Source organism: Mus caroli, unplaced genomic scaffold (genome assembly GCF_978045245.1).
Source record: "Mus caroli unplaced genomic scaffold, Mus_caroli_1 scaffold_5, whole genome shotgun sequence".
Classification (NCBI taxonomy): domain Eukaryota; kingdom Metazoa; phylum Chordata; class Mammalia; order Rodentia; family Muridae; genus Mus; species Mus caroli.
In genome coordinates, this window is record NW_028227260.1 from 26,392,182 (window position 1) to 26,409,211 (window position 17,030).

General features: G+C 36.9%; 1 protein-coding gene across 12 annotated transcripts in view; it reads right to left on the bottom strand.

Moving 5' to 3' along the window:
* Pak3 (p21 (RAC1) activated kinase 3) overlaps nt 1-17,030 on the bottom strand; it is a 283,410-nt gene that overhangs the window by 39,670 nt on the left and 226,710 nt on the right. For all 12 annotated transcript variants that reach the window (XM_085837993.1, XM_029473398.2, XM_029473393.2 and 9 more), the window contains 3 exons: nt 15,961-16,092; nt 13,768-13,933; nt 4,980-5,043 (listed from right to left, as the gene is read on the bottom strand). In XM_085837993.1, the coding sequence (XP_085694119.1) occupies nt 4,980-5,043; nt 13,768-13,933; nt 15,961-16,092 (362 nt within the window). The remainder of the gene's footprint in view (nt 1-4,979; nt 5,044-13,767; nt 13,934-15,960; nt 16,093-17,030) is intronic.

The following is a 17,030-nucleotide window of genomic DNA, read 5'->3' on the forward strand; positions in this document are numbered from 1 at the left end:
AAATTCTCATCATTGAGAATGGATCTGCCCCACCTTCTCACCCTCCTGCTTTTCTTTTTCTTTTTCTTTTTCTAGAGTGAATGGAACCTCGATTTTGTAAGCAAGTGCCATTGTAGAACTAGAGTCCCAGCTATTAGCTTATTTCTTAATACAATGAACCATTTCTTTCTGCTAGACATTCAGGGAGTTAATAAATAGAAAGGTCACTATGAGCTAGCAGAATCTGGTTCTTTAAATAGGTGTGGGGGTCAAGACAGGATCTCTCTATGTAGTCCTAGTTGCCCTTGACCTCACTATGTAGACTAGTCTGTCCCCAAACTCATAGATCCTCTTGACTGCTGGAATTAAAGGCACTCCACTCAGCCCACAGCCTTCCTCTTATTTATAGCTCTACATTTAACATAGTGAGTGCTCAACCATTGTTCACTAAATTTAAGTATTTGCTAAGCAGGATCTAAAACAGTTTAGATCTGTGATGCTTCGGTACAAAACTAATCCCCTAACGTTGTTCAGAAAGACAGTATGGCTTTGAAAGGAATGGTGATCTATTTTTCAGTGCATTCTCATTTGAGAAAAAAATCTTGAAATGAATTCATACACATCACCGAGACATCTACATGGCATCTGCCAGCCTTACTAAGTCCCTTGATTTGTCACACTGCTACTGCTTATTTAGGAAGTACACAGAATTCTGACGATATTTGTTGACTGAAGAAAAATATGTGATTCAGTTGTCTTATCAAAATCCATTTACCATCCATGTTGAAAATAGAGTTGAAAATACTTTAGTTTCTACTTTGACACAGTTCTCAAGATAACAATTTGGGGGACTATCTGAATCTTTCTCCTTTCTTCTCCCCTTCTCTCTTTTTTATTTTTCTCACCCTTTCTCTACACATCTGATCAAAATGTCTAGATTTGGTAGGCATTATCATAGAACACTTTTCATAGAAAACTTAGTGAAATTCTGTTGTTTTTAAAACCCAGGCTCACAGTTCTGGCTTCTAATGATTAGACGTGAAATTCTGAGTTTGATTTATGGTCAATGAAACTTAATTCTATGGCTCTAGGCCTGAATGTTGGGATGGCAGAATCCCATACTGGAAAAATGCACTTTTCCAAGTCAATGAGGGTGATTAATGGAGAGGTTTTTCTTAAACTCAGCCTGGAAGATAGAGCTCTTGTGCTCCCTGGAGCTGAAAATGGAATACTGAGAGGTTGACTGTTCCTAGCACTAAATGATTAGTGACAGGATTTTGAAAGTCACCATAACAATAGGTAAACTGAAACAATAAAAACCAAGACTTAATGAAAAGAAAATAAAACCACTGTGTCTTGGAAGTAGAGACTAGATTGCCTAGCTTAGGGCAATAATTCATGGAAAAATCAGTTGTGAGCCATTTAAGTAAAAACAAAGTTAATATAAGTGTTTTTTTTAATCTAGAGAAAATATTTTGTTCATTCACCCAAAACCTTAAGAATGAGTAATGATCCATTCGGGGGAAAAAAACAAACAAACAATGATTAAATTAAAATTAATATAATAAATTATAAAATCCCCCAAAACAAACTTATGCTCTTACATTATACCTTACTAGCTGTTTTAAAAGTGTATGTTGATTTTAGTTTTAAAATTTGTTGGATTTTTATATTAAGACTATTTGTGCTGTGTGTGTATCTGAAAATTGTCAGTGAAAGGTGAAGCCAATGGGCATGAAAAAGATAGATGTGCTGCACACAGCAGAGGAGCAACCATGCATTGTGACCAGGGAAAACTAAGCCATTGTGAAAGAAAAAGGTACGAAGATGCACTGAGGAAATGAATGATAAAAAATGAAAAGGCCGAAAATAGATGGATAAAAAAGAGAGCGAGATGGAAAAACACTGTTTTAGTTCCAGAAAAGAATCCCAAAGAGATGGGGCCAGCAGACAGGATAAGCTCTGCAAGCCATCTTTGAGCCTGGCTGTTGTTCATAACTGTACAAAAAAAATCTGAGGGCCCACTAAATATAAAATATGTGCCACTAGGCTAAGCTTAGTGTGCTGGACACTAATGGAGCAATTTCTAAGAACTTATTATGACTGAAATGTCAACTGGCTTCATCGTTTTCAAAAAACAATCTCTGGGAATGTATAACAGATGTTGCTGCTGCACCAAATAGGAAATATGCTGTTTATTTTAAATTGTGTATGATTGATTTTTTTGGGGGGGGGGTGCTTTTCATCCTCCTCTTTTTCATCTTCTTTCATGACAGGGTCGGCCAGGCCAGTGTCAAGGTTTCTAGGATGGCTTTGTACGCCTAATCCTGTCTTCACCTCCTGAGTGCTGAGACTAAAAGTGTGCCAGCATGTCTGCCTGCCCCCTAATTTTAGGTGATAAATACTTTATAAAGGTATTCATATATAACTTTCCATTTTTCCTTCACAAAATCCAGTTGTGATTAGCACTCACAGGAGGCAATCTCTTTGGGGATCCAAGTCACTCAGTTGTGGCCTAATCTTTGTTTTTGAAGCTATTAATTTCATTCCATTGCCTCAGATATATTAAATCATCTCTTAAATATTTTTTGTTGGTTTTGTTTTTGTTTGTTTCACTTTTTAAATTCAATACTATTGAATTGTTCAGCTGTATCTTACTGGGAACAAATAATCAAAATAAAAGCACATCTTCGGTTCTCACCTCTCAGAACACAGTTACATAATAAAGCACTTTATTGAAACTCTAATTTAGAAAGTGATTTTTCAGTAGAAGTAGATTGTGAATTGTAAGCAAAGTCAAATATGATTCTATAAAGCTAAAAGCTTCTATACTGCAAAGACTCAATGAGGTAAAAACTTCCAGAATATATGTAATGTGAGAGAATACATGTGATACAGCTTAGGATCTAGAACACATAAGGAAAATAAAACTTCAATAGCAAAAAAATTAATAATAATAATAAAATTTTTTTAAAAGCCCCAAATCCTACTTACAAAAGATTTTTTTTCAAAAGCTGACACATATGGACAATATCACCAGGGAAATTCAATTCAAATCAAAACCATGAGAAGGTATCATTCTACCAGAAGAAGACTGGTTAATACCAAAAAGACAAAGGATAGCAAATACTGGTGACAATGTGGGGAAGAGGAAACTCTGGTACAGTGGGGGAAAGGGAAGAATGAAGGAAAGCAGGCCATCACTTAGCTAGGAGCAAGAAGTTTCTGTGCACTATTAAAAAGTAGGATACCTACAATGATAATATACAAATATATTTTTTTAGAGCTAAAAGGCGTCTTTTGAATTTTTACCAAGAAGATCGTTATGTTTACTCTGATTTGAACATCATGTAATATATTTTTAAATTTTATTTTATTATTATAGTGTGTGCATTGGTGCATGGTGTGTGTGTGTGTGTGTGTGTGTGTGTGTGTGTGTGTGTGTGTGTGTTGAGGATACATTTTGGAGTAAGTTCTCTCTTTTCATCATGGATTCTGGCAATCGAGCTTCGGTGCTCAAGATTTCATGGCAAATGTTTTTACCAGCTGTGCCAGCTAGCTTCCCATCCCATCCAGCTGTGATACCAAAGCATCACATCACTACCTATAAATATGTACCATTATTATGTGTCTGAAATGTGACCCCTGGGAAAGGGGCATTTGTCCCCTAAAGGAATCGTGACTCACATGTTAAGAACTGCTGTTTTTGACAAATGCAATCAAAATATTATCCCAAATAGGCAATCAACACACAAAATGTCTATGAGATATTCCATACACAGTTTGGACAGCAACACTGCAAGTGCCCAATAGCCAAATGAAACTAAGCCAAATATAGCTACCATGAGGAATAGTGACAATCTGTGGTGTTGTTCACCCAAACAGTGCATATCCATTCATAAAAAATGATTTCATTATATGTGGGTGTATGGATTTGCACACAGGAGTGCAGGTACTTATGGAAGCTAGACCAAGCATTGTATCCCCTTGCGATGCAACTACTGACATGGAAACTGAGACCTCAACTCTGTCTTCTGTGTACACGCTCTACCACAGAACCATCTGTGCAGCCCTCATCTTTTCTTGCTTTTAACCAACAGAGAATAAAATCTAAAAGCCATTTCTCTGTGTTGCTGTGATATATAATACTGTCTTTCTGCTACTTGTCTTGCGGTATTTTCTACTTGGACATGAATAAAATTAATTAAATTTGCTACATGGATGAGAAAGAGCAACTCTCATTAAATATTATTGCATCCTCTGGGGCTGTGGTACACTGAGGCTTGAGATACATGTATACTTCCAGTTGAGCTATAGAACAGGTGACTCCTACATCTATCTCTAGTGAATGATTCAACATTGGTTCACATGTCTAGCTGAAGATGATCATCTGAGGACTTTTTAAAAAATAAGATTATCATTCCTGGAGTCTAATTCAGATATCTGGTGAGTTGGGTCTAGAAATCCACATCTTTAACAAGTACAGTAGAGGAAAATGACAGACCTGGTCCTCATTTCAGGACTATTGATTTATCTTGTCAGTACTCAGAGAGTCAAGCCTGCCCAACCCTTGATCATTCAGTAAGGGCTTTCTCCTTTTCTTTCTGCCAATGTTCAGTTTGACAAAGAAGGATGATCTAATCCACACATGCATTTGGATGTGAGGGCACAATGCAATGAGCCCATTCATATAAGCTACTTCTTCCCCTAACTCTATTGCTTTTCTAGATAAATTAGTGTGAATGTGCACATGATATGGATATCAAAATGTCACTGCAAAGTATCACCTCAAAGACAGTGAAGACTCCAGTAGCAGGTGTTTTGATGTTAGTTACCAAGCAACTCACCAGCAGGAAAAAAAAAAAAAACAACCAAAACTATTGATTATACAAAACACAGAATAATACAGAGAACAGGAGTCATGAATTGATGGGATATCTGAGATGTCAGTAAATTTGAATGTGTGCACATTGTTGGTATTTCAAATAAAAATTACTCACCCTTGGCCAATTTTTTCAAATCTCGTATATTTCTTCTTTGGGTCCCCAACACTCACAATGCTTCCTGAGAGAGAGAGAGAGAGAGAGAGAGAGAGAGAGAGAGAGAGAGAGAGAGAGAGAGAGAGAGAGAGAGAGGGAGGGAGGGAGAGAGAGAAACTGATTTCCTTTTAAGAGTAAAAATTATATCAAATTCAATAACTTTCACAATTTATATGAAAAATATACTTAATTTGTTTAAAATACTCTGAAATATATTAAAGTAGTGATAATAATCCATACTGCTTATATTAAAAACTGCTGATATCTGGGAAACAAGAAATGGACTGACAAAAGTTCAGCATTTATTAAAAATAGTTATCATAAAATCAATATTATAGATTAGGAAATTAAAATACCTAAAACTTGGACCCATGATTCTACAAGATAATTTTTCTAAATTGGTGAAAAGACAAGAATCCCACGACATTTAATTTCATAAGATGAAACCTATCGAGTAATTGATGTTCACTAGTTCCGTGCTAGGAGGATGGTAAGCAGGGATGGGTCTAATGAAGAAGTCTGGCCATGAAGTAAGAAGACTCATACTTTCCAAAAATAAGTATCTCTTAACTTAGGAGTCTACTAGAGCTCAAAACCTTTTGCCAGTATTATTGACATATGATTTAAATATCATAAAACTTACCCATTTGAAGTGTATAGCTCAATATTTATTGTGTATAGTTCATGCATGTGTATGTACTTGAGTGTGTGTGTGTGTTCATGCACATGTGTGTGCATGTATGGAGATGACAGATTCACATTAGGTGTATTCCTCTATAGTCTTCCATCTTATTTTCTGACACGGATTTCTCACTGAACCTAGACCACACTGACTTGGCAAGCCTAGCAGGCCAACACATTGTATAGATCCATTTCAACATCCCCAGTATTAGGGTTATGTGCACACACAAACACACCCTTATTATTAGGTATGTGCTGAAGATCTTATCTCAGGAACAGCAATCACTTTAGAGAGTAAGTCATTTCTCTCACCCCTCAATTTTTTTAAAATTTATTTCAGATTTTACAAACATTATATATATGTATATGTACACAAAAATTATATATGTGTGTGTGTGTGTGTAAATAAACAATTTGGGGGGCTAAGAAGATGGCTCAGTATTTATAGCACTTGCAAGCATAAGGACCAGGGTCATATCCCCAAGAACACACATATAAAATACCAGTTGGACATCATAGCACACCTGTACTTCTTGTGCTTAGCAGGCAAAGATGGGATCCTGAAAGAAAGGGATAGCTAGAACACCTTTATTAAGGAGCTCGGAGTTCAGCTTAGAGACTATGCCTTGATGAATGAGGTGAAGAGTGAGCAAATAAAACTCCCTACTCGACCTAAAGCCTTCACATGCACCTGAACACATATGTACCTGTATAGACATGTGTACTGATACTTGTGTGAACACACTTATATACAGACACAACACATGCATATGCAACGAATAACAACAATTAAACATTTCATTACGAAATACTTCACATATTAGCAGTTTCTTTGTTGCTATTTGACAGCAGAGTCGGGGTGTAACGAGACTATTTTAATAAAGGTTAATGCACGAAGTGCATGAATAGAGAAGAGCAGGTCTGCTCAGAAACGAATGTCTGCTTCTCTAAGAGAGAGGCATATTTCATTGTCATTATGGTAGTTGTCTGCAAGATTAGGGTGGAATGTTGAAGCAGTTATCTTCCATGGGTTCCTAAGAAACCTAAATGAGATTACAGAGTGGTTTCTGAAAGGTATCTGATGGGATTGCATTTGAGAAGGCGAAACTCTAGATGGTAGGGCTGCAGGATGGTAGGAGAACTTCACTGCATTGCACCTCACTCTTGTTACTTCCGAAATAGTCCTGCAAAATTCTTCCTTGCTACAGGGTGAAGCCCAGATTCCTTAGCTGCATCTGGCTTTTCCCTAACCAGCCTAAGCACTTGTTCTTCTCCTGTCTTCCTTCCCTTCTGCTTTAGATCTTAGCAGTGCTCTCATCATCCACCATTGAGTAGTTATTCACACATGCTTTTCTATTTCCTTTCCTATCTAAGGTATGGCTTCCTAATTATTACCTAAATGTAACCTCAGAGCACTAGTCTGTCTGAAGTCTTCCATGATCACGCTTAACAAAATAGACATACATTTATTTGAAGTCAGGAAATCTGTGCTTTCATCCCTTTAATTTTGGTGCTCAGTGCAGTGGTTACGCAGAACAAGTAATTGAATCGGTATAAGAAAACATATATTCAAATAGAGTACCATGTAGTACAGATAGACCTCACACTAATTTAGATGACTATTTGTGCCCTGGCCTAGTGGAGGACCTAATTAAAACCTAATAATTGACAGTATACATTCAAGGAAAAATTCAGCTAAATGTTTCAAGTATGGATTATATATCAGTTTTGAGATCTATTATTACTGGGGTTTGTATGGGAGTGTTTGGTTGACTAAGGTTAACATTGAACTTCTGATCCTCTTATGTCCATCTCCTGGGTGCTGGGAAGACGAGTGTGCACCACTAGATCCTGTGAGTGTGGTACTGGGGACAGAAACTGCAGCTTCATGAATGCCAGGTTAGCACTCCACCAACTGAGCCATACTCCAGGGCTTTGCACTTTATTCTTTTCTTTATTATTTGACAGTTTCATACTGGTTTTATTTTATCCTTCCCCCCTTCTCTCTTCTTTCACATTCCTTTGGAAATGGATGCTCATGTTTCAGTTGGGTTTAGTATGGCAGATACTGTAAGAATTGCTATAATCCACTGCCTCAAGCAGTGGTCCTGTCAATGTATCCTCTAAGCAGTCTGGTGAGACATCTGAGAATCATCTTTGAGTCATCCCTTGCATTCACTCCCTGCATATGAGGTTTACTTAGTGCTAAGTCTTTATCTGTTTTCTTCCCTGACTCCTTTTTTCAAATCACTCCTTCCTTAATTGTAATGCTTCTGTTACACTCCTCTCATATTTTGTTCTAATGATCTCCTAATTAGAATTCCTTTTGCCAGGCATTGTCATGTCCACCCAGGCTCTGCACCTCTCTCGGGATGCTTTAAGTACAGACCTGGTCAGATGAGTCTCTAATGTTGATACCAGACATACCTGACACCTATAATTAAGGGTCAAAGTCCTTGGCACCCAGTTCAAGGATCACCATATGTTAAAATTGCATCTTTAACAGCTAGAACCTTTTGCTCTAACCAAAGAATATTAAATGTAATTCCCGAGCAGCCCCTGTTTAGTAGTGACAGTTAAGCTGCCTCTTCTACACAGCTAGTAAAAGAAGAAAAAAAAAACTTCAAGAGTAATTCTTTTAAGAGTATTCTTATTTTCACTTTTTATATGTGAGTGTGAGAGAAAGTATGTGGAAGTAGGTGGTGTGTGTGTGTGTGTGTGTGTGTGTGTGTATGTGTGTGTGTGTGTGAAGGACAGAGAGAACAAGAATGATAGGGAGAGAGAGGAGAGGGAGAGAGTCACATGTGCAAGGAAGGTGGGTACCCAAGGAGGCCAGAAGAGGGCCTTGGATTTTGTGGAGCTGGACTTTCAGGCATTATAAGCCACCCAATATGCCTGCCAGGAATCAAACTCTGGACTTCTGAAAGAGTTACAGTTTTTGTTAAACTGATGAACTAATTCTTCTAACTTTGATTCTTTATTAGTTACAGTGTACCTTCAAGACTTTGCACACATTGCTTCTTGGTCCTGGAACATCCTTCTCATGTTTTCCCCAATAGCAAGCTTCCTGCTTTAAAGGCTATCTGGGATTTCACTTCTAGGATGTCTCCATGATCCCTTTGAATAAAGTTAATAACTTCCTTTTTCTCTCTCTCTAGCACTAACTTTCTTCCATGGTCCTTAATGTATCTTATATTACTTTGACATCATCTTTTAGGCTGTTTTAATAATAGGAACCTAGTCTTATTCACTTGTATATCCTTTGAGTCCTTATACAGCACAAGCTATAAAATATATCAAGTATTCAGTAAATGCTTGTGGAATTAAGTACAAGCAAAATTAGGCATTTCATTGTGAAAAAAGAAAAGAAAGAAAAAATGTCCATGGTTCAAGAAAGGTGGAAGAATATATTTTCTTTTATTTGAGTTATGTCTCTAGAAAGTCACCAACTTAGTTAGTTATATGTGAGTTGCTATTCTATATTTCAAATTGTCTAATGGATTTCCACATCACTAAACCCATCTTTCTTCAAGTCAGTTATTAATGGGTAAGTGCCTGGATCTTTTTTCTTCTTTTGATGAAATGATGATTTTAAAGTCATTTGAAACCAGAGTGTTATTAAAATGGCTTATACTTTTCAGAGAAAGTTTGCTATGAAGTTGCTGAGCAAACGCTTTTCCATAGACTGATCAAAAAGCACATAAGCTCTAGCTCAAACCACTTTCTGAAATACAGCCAATTTCAATTGGCAAGGTTCAGTTAATGAGGCTTTATGGTAGTCAATTATTCAACCATTATTTCCATGGTATGTTGTGTTAAAAAATCTGGAAATGGATCTTTTCATAAGGATTCCTAGGAGACAACCATTTTGATGAAATTGTGCTTCAGAATTTAACTGCTGTCCAATTAAAATGGCGTCCCCACCCCCTGTATCCTTTATCAGCTAGTCTGTGCTGCCATCTACTGCTGGCAGGCAAATATACAAGCGGCTCTCCTTTACAATGCTTGTAACAAAACAAGATTTAAAAATGATCTCTCTCCTTAGGCCCATTATAATTGGCTTTTATTTTTATTTATTTTTATTTTTTAAATATTTTTATTACGTATTTTCCTCAATTACATTTCCAATGCTATCCCAAAAGTCCCCCATACCACCCCCCACTTCCCTACCCACCCACTCCCACTTTTTGGCCCTGGCATTCCCCTATATTGGGGCATATAAAGTTTGCCTGTCCAATGGGCCTCTCTTTCCAGTGATGGCCGAATAGGCCATCTTTTGATACATATAAACTACAACAAAGAAAAGGTAAAGTATGGGGACAAGTAAAGCAAAAAATATGTCAACCAATAAAATTCAGTGAAGAAAAACGTGATAGAAATAGCAGAGCCCTTTCCAACCAATTAAGAAACAACTCAACTTTAAAAGTATACAGTTTTAAGAAATCACTACGTGATATGAAGATGGGATTCATGTTGTGGTTCCAAAAGAAAAAAATGCCCAACAATATATTTTCTGTCATATTAAGCTAAGCTGATTCTCATTACTCAGAGTTTACCCCTTGAGCATAGAGGAGGTTGGTTTGGTTTTTGTTTGTTTGTTTGTTTGTTTTGTTTTGTTGGTTTTTTTTTTTTTTTTTGCTTAGAGTTTCTTTAAGTAGCCTTGGTCTTGCTCTGTTAGACCAGGCCGACCTCGAATTTAGATATCCACCTGCCTCTGCCTCCCTCGTGCTGGGGTTAAAGGTATGTGCCACCACCACTCATCTATGTATTACCATCATCATCATCACCACCACCATCAACATCGAGGAAGAGCGTAATAATTCTCTAAATTAATTTTTATTATCTCTGATGGTGAATTGGGAAAAAGAACTGAGAACTTAGAATGCAAGGGAAGGGGAGAACAAAGAGGAATAAGTGGCCGCGGGGCTTAGGGGAGGGAGGTTAAACAGAGTTTCCTGCACTTCAAAATTGTGCTGACTGCCAATGCCTTTTCAAAACATTTGCTAGCATGCAGGAGTTTCCTTAATTTCCCAACAGATCCAGACAGACCACAATGAACAAGCCATTCCCAAGCTATCTGTCTGTGTAAAACCGAAAGATGATCTGTGCACATCAGCTATTAATGATTACTTGGTCTGGCTCCTACCATCCGTATCTGAATGGAAGATGAATTGCCTGGTAGCTCTGTCTGTGGTTTGGCTTGCACAGTTCCTAGCAATCACATTCTTGAGGTTGAAGATGAGGATGATTAAGTAAAAGCTACCATTTCTTTCTCATCCTCATAGGATTCACTATCATGTAGGTGGAAGGGCATTCCTGTACTTCTCTGCCTCCTTCCCCTGACCCTCATTCCTTTGTTTTTCAGCACAGGCTCCTCTACTACTTCCCCAAGATTAATTGGCACTTTTGATTCCAATGACATCAATGACTTCTGTGTAGGTACCACACTTATGAGATTGTCCTCAGTTATAAGCATCCTATCCTACTGGAAGATCACTCCCATTCTGTAATGATGGCACAACAGAAAAAAAAAACAATAATTTTAAACTAATTATTGCACTGGATATCTAACCTAATTGAATGTGGTTATTTAATCTTCAAAATAGTCTCTCATTGTATTGGGGCTATTACTATTATTGGAAGTTCAGAGAGGGTATGAAACTTCCAAAGGGACACAGAGTTTGTGATATGACTTGGACCTCATTATCATTTCAAAGTTTGTACTCCTAATGAAACCATGAGCATTTGTTGAGTCCCTCACTGTGAGCCAGACGTTTTCATTGAAGTGGCATTATTATTATTATCCCAACTTTTGTGGATGAAGAAATAGAAAAATTAAACAACAGGCTGAAACAGAAATAGTATCAGTAGGTCATTGCTTTGAATCTACTATCTGTCCTTTTATGATACACATTCTACAGAGAAAGTTTTTAAATGTACTTATGATTCTTACACCCATTTCATAGGTAAGAGACAGAGACCAGGCAAGGTTAAATGACTTCTTTCTGGCAGCCAGTATGCAAACACATTGAGGGAGCATAGATATGGTAGAGCATTTTGGGGCTGGGAGGTCTGAGCTTGAGATGTGTACTTCCTAAGAAAGCATTTTCCACTTCTCTTTAGGTTTTCCTTGGCAAGATTCATAAGCATAAAGGAAAGCTGACAGATATAAGTTGCCTGATTGCTAGAGCGAAAACGATTGACTCTGGACTCTGATAAAGTATAAAGTCCAATAGAGAAAAACAGTCACTTAATTCTTTTTTTCTTTACAATTATTCTAATTAAAACTTAGTTCTCATTAGCAGTTAGTTCAGTGCCTTCTTCTGTTTGTCCTGTTGTTCCTTGATGCAGACCAAGATAAATAAGCCAGAAAGGTCCCAGCCATATCATTGTCACAGTCTATAAGGAAAAACTGTGGCTCAGAAATGCAATGCCTATTTCTCAGCTTTCTTATGAAATGAATAAATCAATGTTCATGACAATGAATGTGCTGAGGTTCAAAAGAAACACCAGAGAAGAGTCATTTTGACTAACACATGACTGTCAGATTTTAAAAGTCTAATGTAATCTCTCTCACAGTTCATGTCATATGTACAAAACAAAGGAAGAACTGTAGCGATTATCTGAATCCCTGAACTTCATTTTCCTGATGGTTCTTTATCTCACCCCTCTGTTTGAAAGACGAGTAGTTGAGTTATGCAAAACCAAAGTGGTTAATGGGCAAAAGTGCAAGCTTTAAAGGCATAAATATGTGAGGTCAAACTCTGGCTCTACCACTCATTATTCTGGTGACTTGGTCACGTAAGCATTTTAAAATTTATATTCAGTGTTCTGTAAAATGTAGACATTAAAATCTACTATAAGTGACTGTAGAGAAAATAATATATGGAAAGTGGCCACGCACAAAGTGCTCCTCATGTAAGAATTATTACGGTTGTGCTATTAGAGCAAATAATGGGCACTAAAGCTAGAAGCATATTTAATGGAGGATAGCAAAGTCAGTTTGCTAAATTGTAGCAATTCCAGTTCTGAGTGTTGACAGCTGAACTTCAACCTTGGCTGCCACAAACATCTCTACTTCAAATGACAATAGTACTACATATGAAGTTATTTTCAATGCAGTAGACACAAAGTAATTATACATTCCAAATCAGAATTTTGTTGTGAAAGGCATGGGAGGGGGTGTCGTATCCTGATCCCTACCAGTATCCCTGTCCTCCATCATCTAGATGACAGCAGTCCTATATCAATTGGAAAACCCAAAATTGTCTTAAGCTAGCTCCTTCGTAGCAAAATGGCTCCATCGCCATGACTACAGTGCCTCCTTGTGGCCCATAAATGAATTTTCTCTTTTCCTTTGCTCTGCTCTGTTAGCTGAAAAAAAAAATGTAAAAAGTGACAGCCCCTTTACTCTCATTATGCTACTAAATCTTACCTACAGAGAAAAAAAAAAGGAATAAGGCACCTTTAAGAGTTAAACTGAGCACTGATTACTAATATGTAGCCATTCTGTATGAATTTAATAATACAATTCATAGAATCTTGACTTTTTTCAGGGGAAAACCTATTTCTGAATCTTGAATCTTGAGTACTTTGTCAAATTGGAGAGGGCAGAAGTATGTGTGCACCAATGACACCTTGGAAGCAACTGCTGCTCCTGCCTCCCTCCCCCGAGATAGGGGAAGCTATTTTATCTGAGGCTGCAAGTTTTCTATTGTACTCTATTGGACTTTAAGGTTGATTTTTTTTTTTTAATGTCTATCAATGGGGACCTTCTGGTATAGTCATGACATACTTTAATTCTTTTTTAGTATTGTAATCTTAAACTTACTATTTTGTCCTTTACATCTTCATTGACCATTTTGACCATTCAAAGTGAAAATGCTAAGTTTCTGTCAGAGTAGGACTATGAGGGAGAAAATAACCGCTCTTAGAAACAAAAAGTCCTAAAAAATTACTTCGTGACATAAGAGATCCTAGAGTCCGACAAGAAGACTGAAAGATCTAAAGGACCAAGTCTCCTCCTAGTCACTGGATGAGAACTACTAGCTGGTGGGAAGGCACTCACTCAGCTTCTCTAGGATCTCCTCATCCGTCATCTTGGACTTTTTTCTTTGCCGATCTGTATTCCTGTACAAAGTAGTGGAATTGGCATTCTCAGCAGAAGGTGGGGTGGCTTCTTTATTTGGTGCAGCTGGTGAAGCAATTGACTCAACCACAGAGCGAGTATAGATCTGAAAGACAAACATACCCACCACAATTTCACAATTAAAACAGTAAGTAAGGAAATATGGCAGCAAGGGACTGTCACTTCACTGTTAAAGAACATTAAGGAAAATCTTACATGCTAATTCGGATCTTGCTGCTTCCCTCTTAGTAATTCTTCCTATCTGGTTCTCATGGATTTCTTTCCTTATTTCTACCTCCGTAGTTTTACAAACTTGAAGTTACATGTGGGTTTTTTTTTTTCTGTATCATTAGCAAGTCATTGAATGAGATAATCTTGTATGTTCAAATCATGACTTTAAAACCAGGCTCATTTAGTGTTGTTTCTTTAATTGTGCAGTATACACAAATAAAACAACAATAATTATAAAAGAGGTCATGAATTTAAGAGAGAGAGAGTTGGAGGTGGTTATGGAGGAGTTCAAGGAGCAAGATGGAAATGATGGAAATGTGGTACTTATTTATGAAACAAAAAGTAACAAAAATTTTATATTGATTTTAGGCTCATGATAAAATAAAATGATTTATTTTTATCTTAACTCGTGTGTGTGTGTGTGTGTGTGTGTGCATGTGTTTATGTGTCTGCCACATATGTACAAATGGGGCCAAAAGAATGCATAAGGCCCCCTAGAGCTGGAGTTACAGGTGGTTATGACTTGCCAGCACAGCTGCTGGGAACTAGGTTTCTCTAGAAGTTCGGTGAGTACTCGTGACTGCTGAGTCATTTCTATAGCTCCCAGGCTTATGTTCTATACTCTACCTCTGGGAACACAAGAGATGCCCAACAGGTATTAGTTGCTCAACATTATTCTAAAATTACATTCTAAATGGGACCTTCGTGTGCATATATGTGTGCAGATTTGTATGTACTTGCATGTGCACTCACATGCATGCATATGTACATGTGTGGCATGCACATATGAATGCTAGTTGATGTTACTCATTTGCTCTCTTCCTCATTTTCAAGAGACAGGATCTCTCATTAAACTAAAGATGGACAGACTGACTTGCAAGCAAGCCCTAGGGAGACTCTTGTCTCTACTTATGAAACACTGGGATTTGAAGCACAAACTGCTGGAACTGAAAGATGAAACTCATGTCCTCATGCATGTGCAGCAAGCACTTTAACAACACAGACATCTCCTTAACCACAAAATGCCATTTTGTTTTATTTCTTGAACCTTGTTTTGGGCCATAGTCTTACTATATAACACAGGCTGGCCTGGGACGTTGGATCCTATCCCCTCAGCCTCTTAAATAATGGGATTAAAGGCATGTGCTATAAAACCTGTTCTAAAAGGCATCTTTTGAGTCATTTATAAACACCCACTGATTTTATTCTTGCTTCAGTAGAATGTTACTAACAATGCTAAATACTCAAAATACATAAGTGTATACTTTAGGTTTGGATGGTATATTCAATATTGACATATTCTGTTCATTTTCTAACCTGATAGGTCTGTTTGTTTGTTTATTCATCTATCTATCTATCTATTCAAAATGTTTGTTAAAAACTCATTATATATATATGTATATATATATATATATTTACATAAGGAAGTTTTCAAACAGGTACACTTTTTATATAGAACATATGTTCTTCCATACTTCCTCCCACATCTGATCTTTCCCTCTGCAACTTGTCTCCATCCCATTATTCTAGGTTGTTTCCCTAGAGCAGTGGTTCTCAACCTTTCTAAGGCTGCAACCCCTTAATACAGCTCTTCATGTTGTGATGACTCCCAACCATAAAATTAATTTCATTGCTACTTCATAACTTCACTTTTGTTACTGTTATGATTCATACCGTAAATATAAGATACGCAGGATAACTGATATGTGACACCTGTTGGGTAGCAACCCACAGGTTGAGAACCACTGCCATAGATAGTTTTACTTTCAGAATATATTATTATGTGTGCATCTATGAGTATACATTTATATAATTACATACTATATATATTATACTACATATGTATAAAATCAGAAAACCATAAATGAGAGAAGACATACCATATTTGTCTTTTTGACTTACTGATTTTGTATGCTCTGGTCTTGGTGCAATGACAGGCGGGGGCTCATTGTCATCTTCTTCCTCTTCCTCTTCTTCATCCTCTTCTTCAGATACAGGAGGAGCCAAAGGAGGTTCCGAAGCTGTTTTGGTATTCTTAGAAGAACAAATGTTTAAAGACAAGGTATTAACTTTTTGTTATTTTTCTTCAGAAACAAGAAAACAGAGATGAAATGATTAAATGTGTAGAGATAGCAACAAACATATCTTTTCACAAATGAGCACAATGATCTACATTTAGTAGCCAAGACCAGAGCACATTTAGAGATGAATTAATTTCATGATAAAATGGGCCACGTTATTATTTTTGTTTTCTATTTTTTAAATCACTGACTACATTAAAAATCAAATTAAATGACATTAGTACTTTGAATATGTATTGAGTAGATTAATAATTTCCCAAATGATAGTTTGTCATGTTTTAAAGCCCTACTTTCTGTTAGCATAATAAGCGTGATCATGAGGCTATATATAGCTCTGCAAATACTAAGAGCAAAGAAGCTAAGAAATGCTTCTTCCTTGTTAATCCTCATAGAAAGAATCACTCAGTAACAGACACTAAGATCTAAGGAACACGTTCTCAATTGATCAATATAAACAATAGAGAGGATACTGGTGATTTCCAATATATGGTAATAACAACTAATAATATATATTACTATAGTACCTAGTGTCCATTTTTGTTGTTTTATTTTTAACACAGTGGGGAAATGGTTGCAAATTTGTGAATTTTGAATGAATTAAGGTCATGGTTCTCAAAGTGCAGTTACTAGCTCCTCAGCAGCAGCAGCATCCAGAGACTTGTTTAAAATGCAAATTATCAGGTCTACCCAGATCTATCAACCAGAAATTCAGGCACTTGGAAGTGTATTATAGCAAGTCTTGTAGATAATTCTGACACAGGCTCACATAAACTATAGTATAGGTTTGGTACAGACAGATATTAGACACATGAATACTGAATAATACACACATTAAAAACTGCAGCTGGTCTGAATTGATTTGTGTTGTAATAGTATATATAGTACATCTCA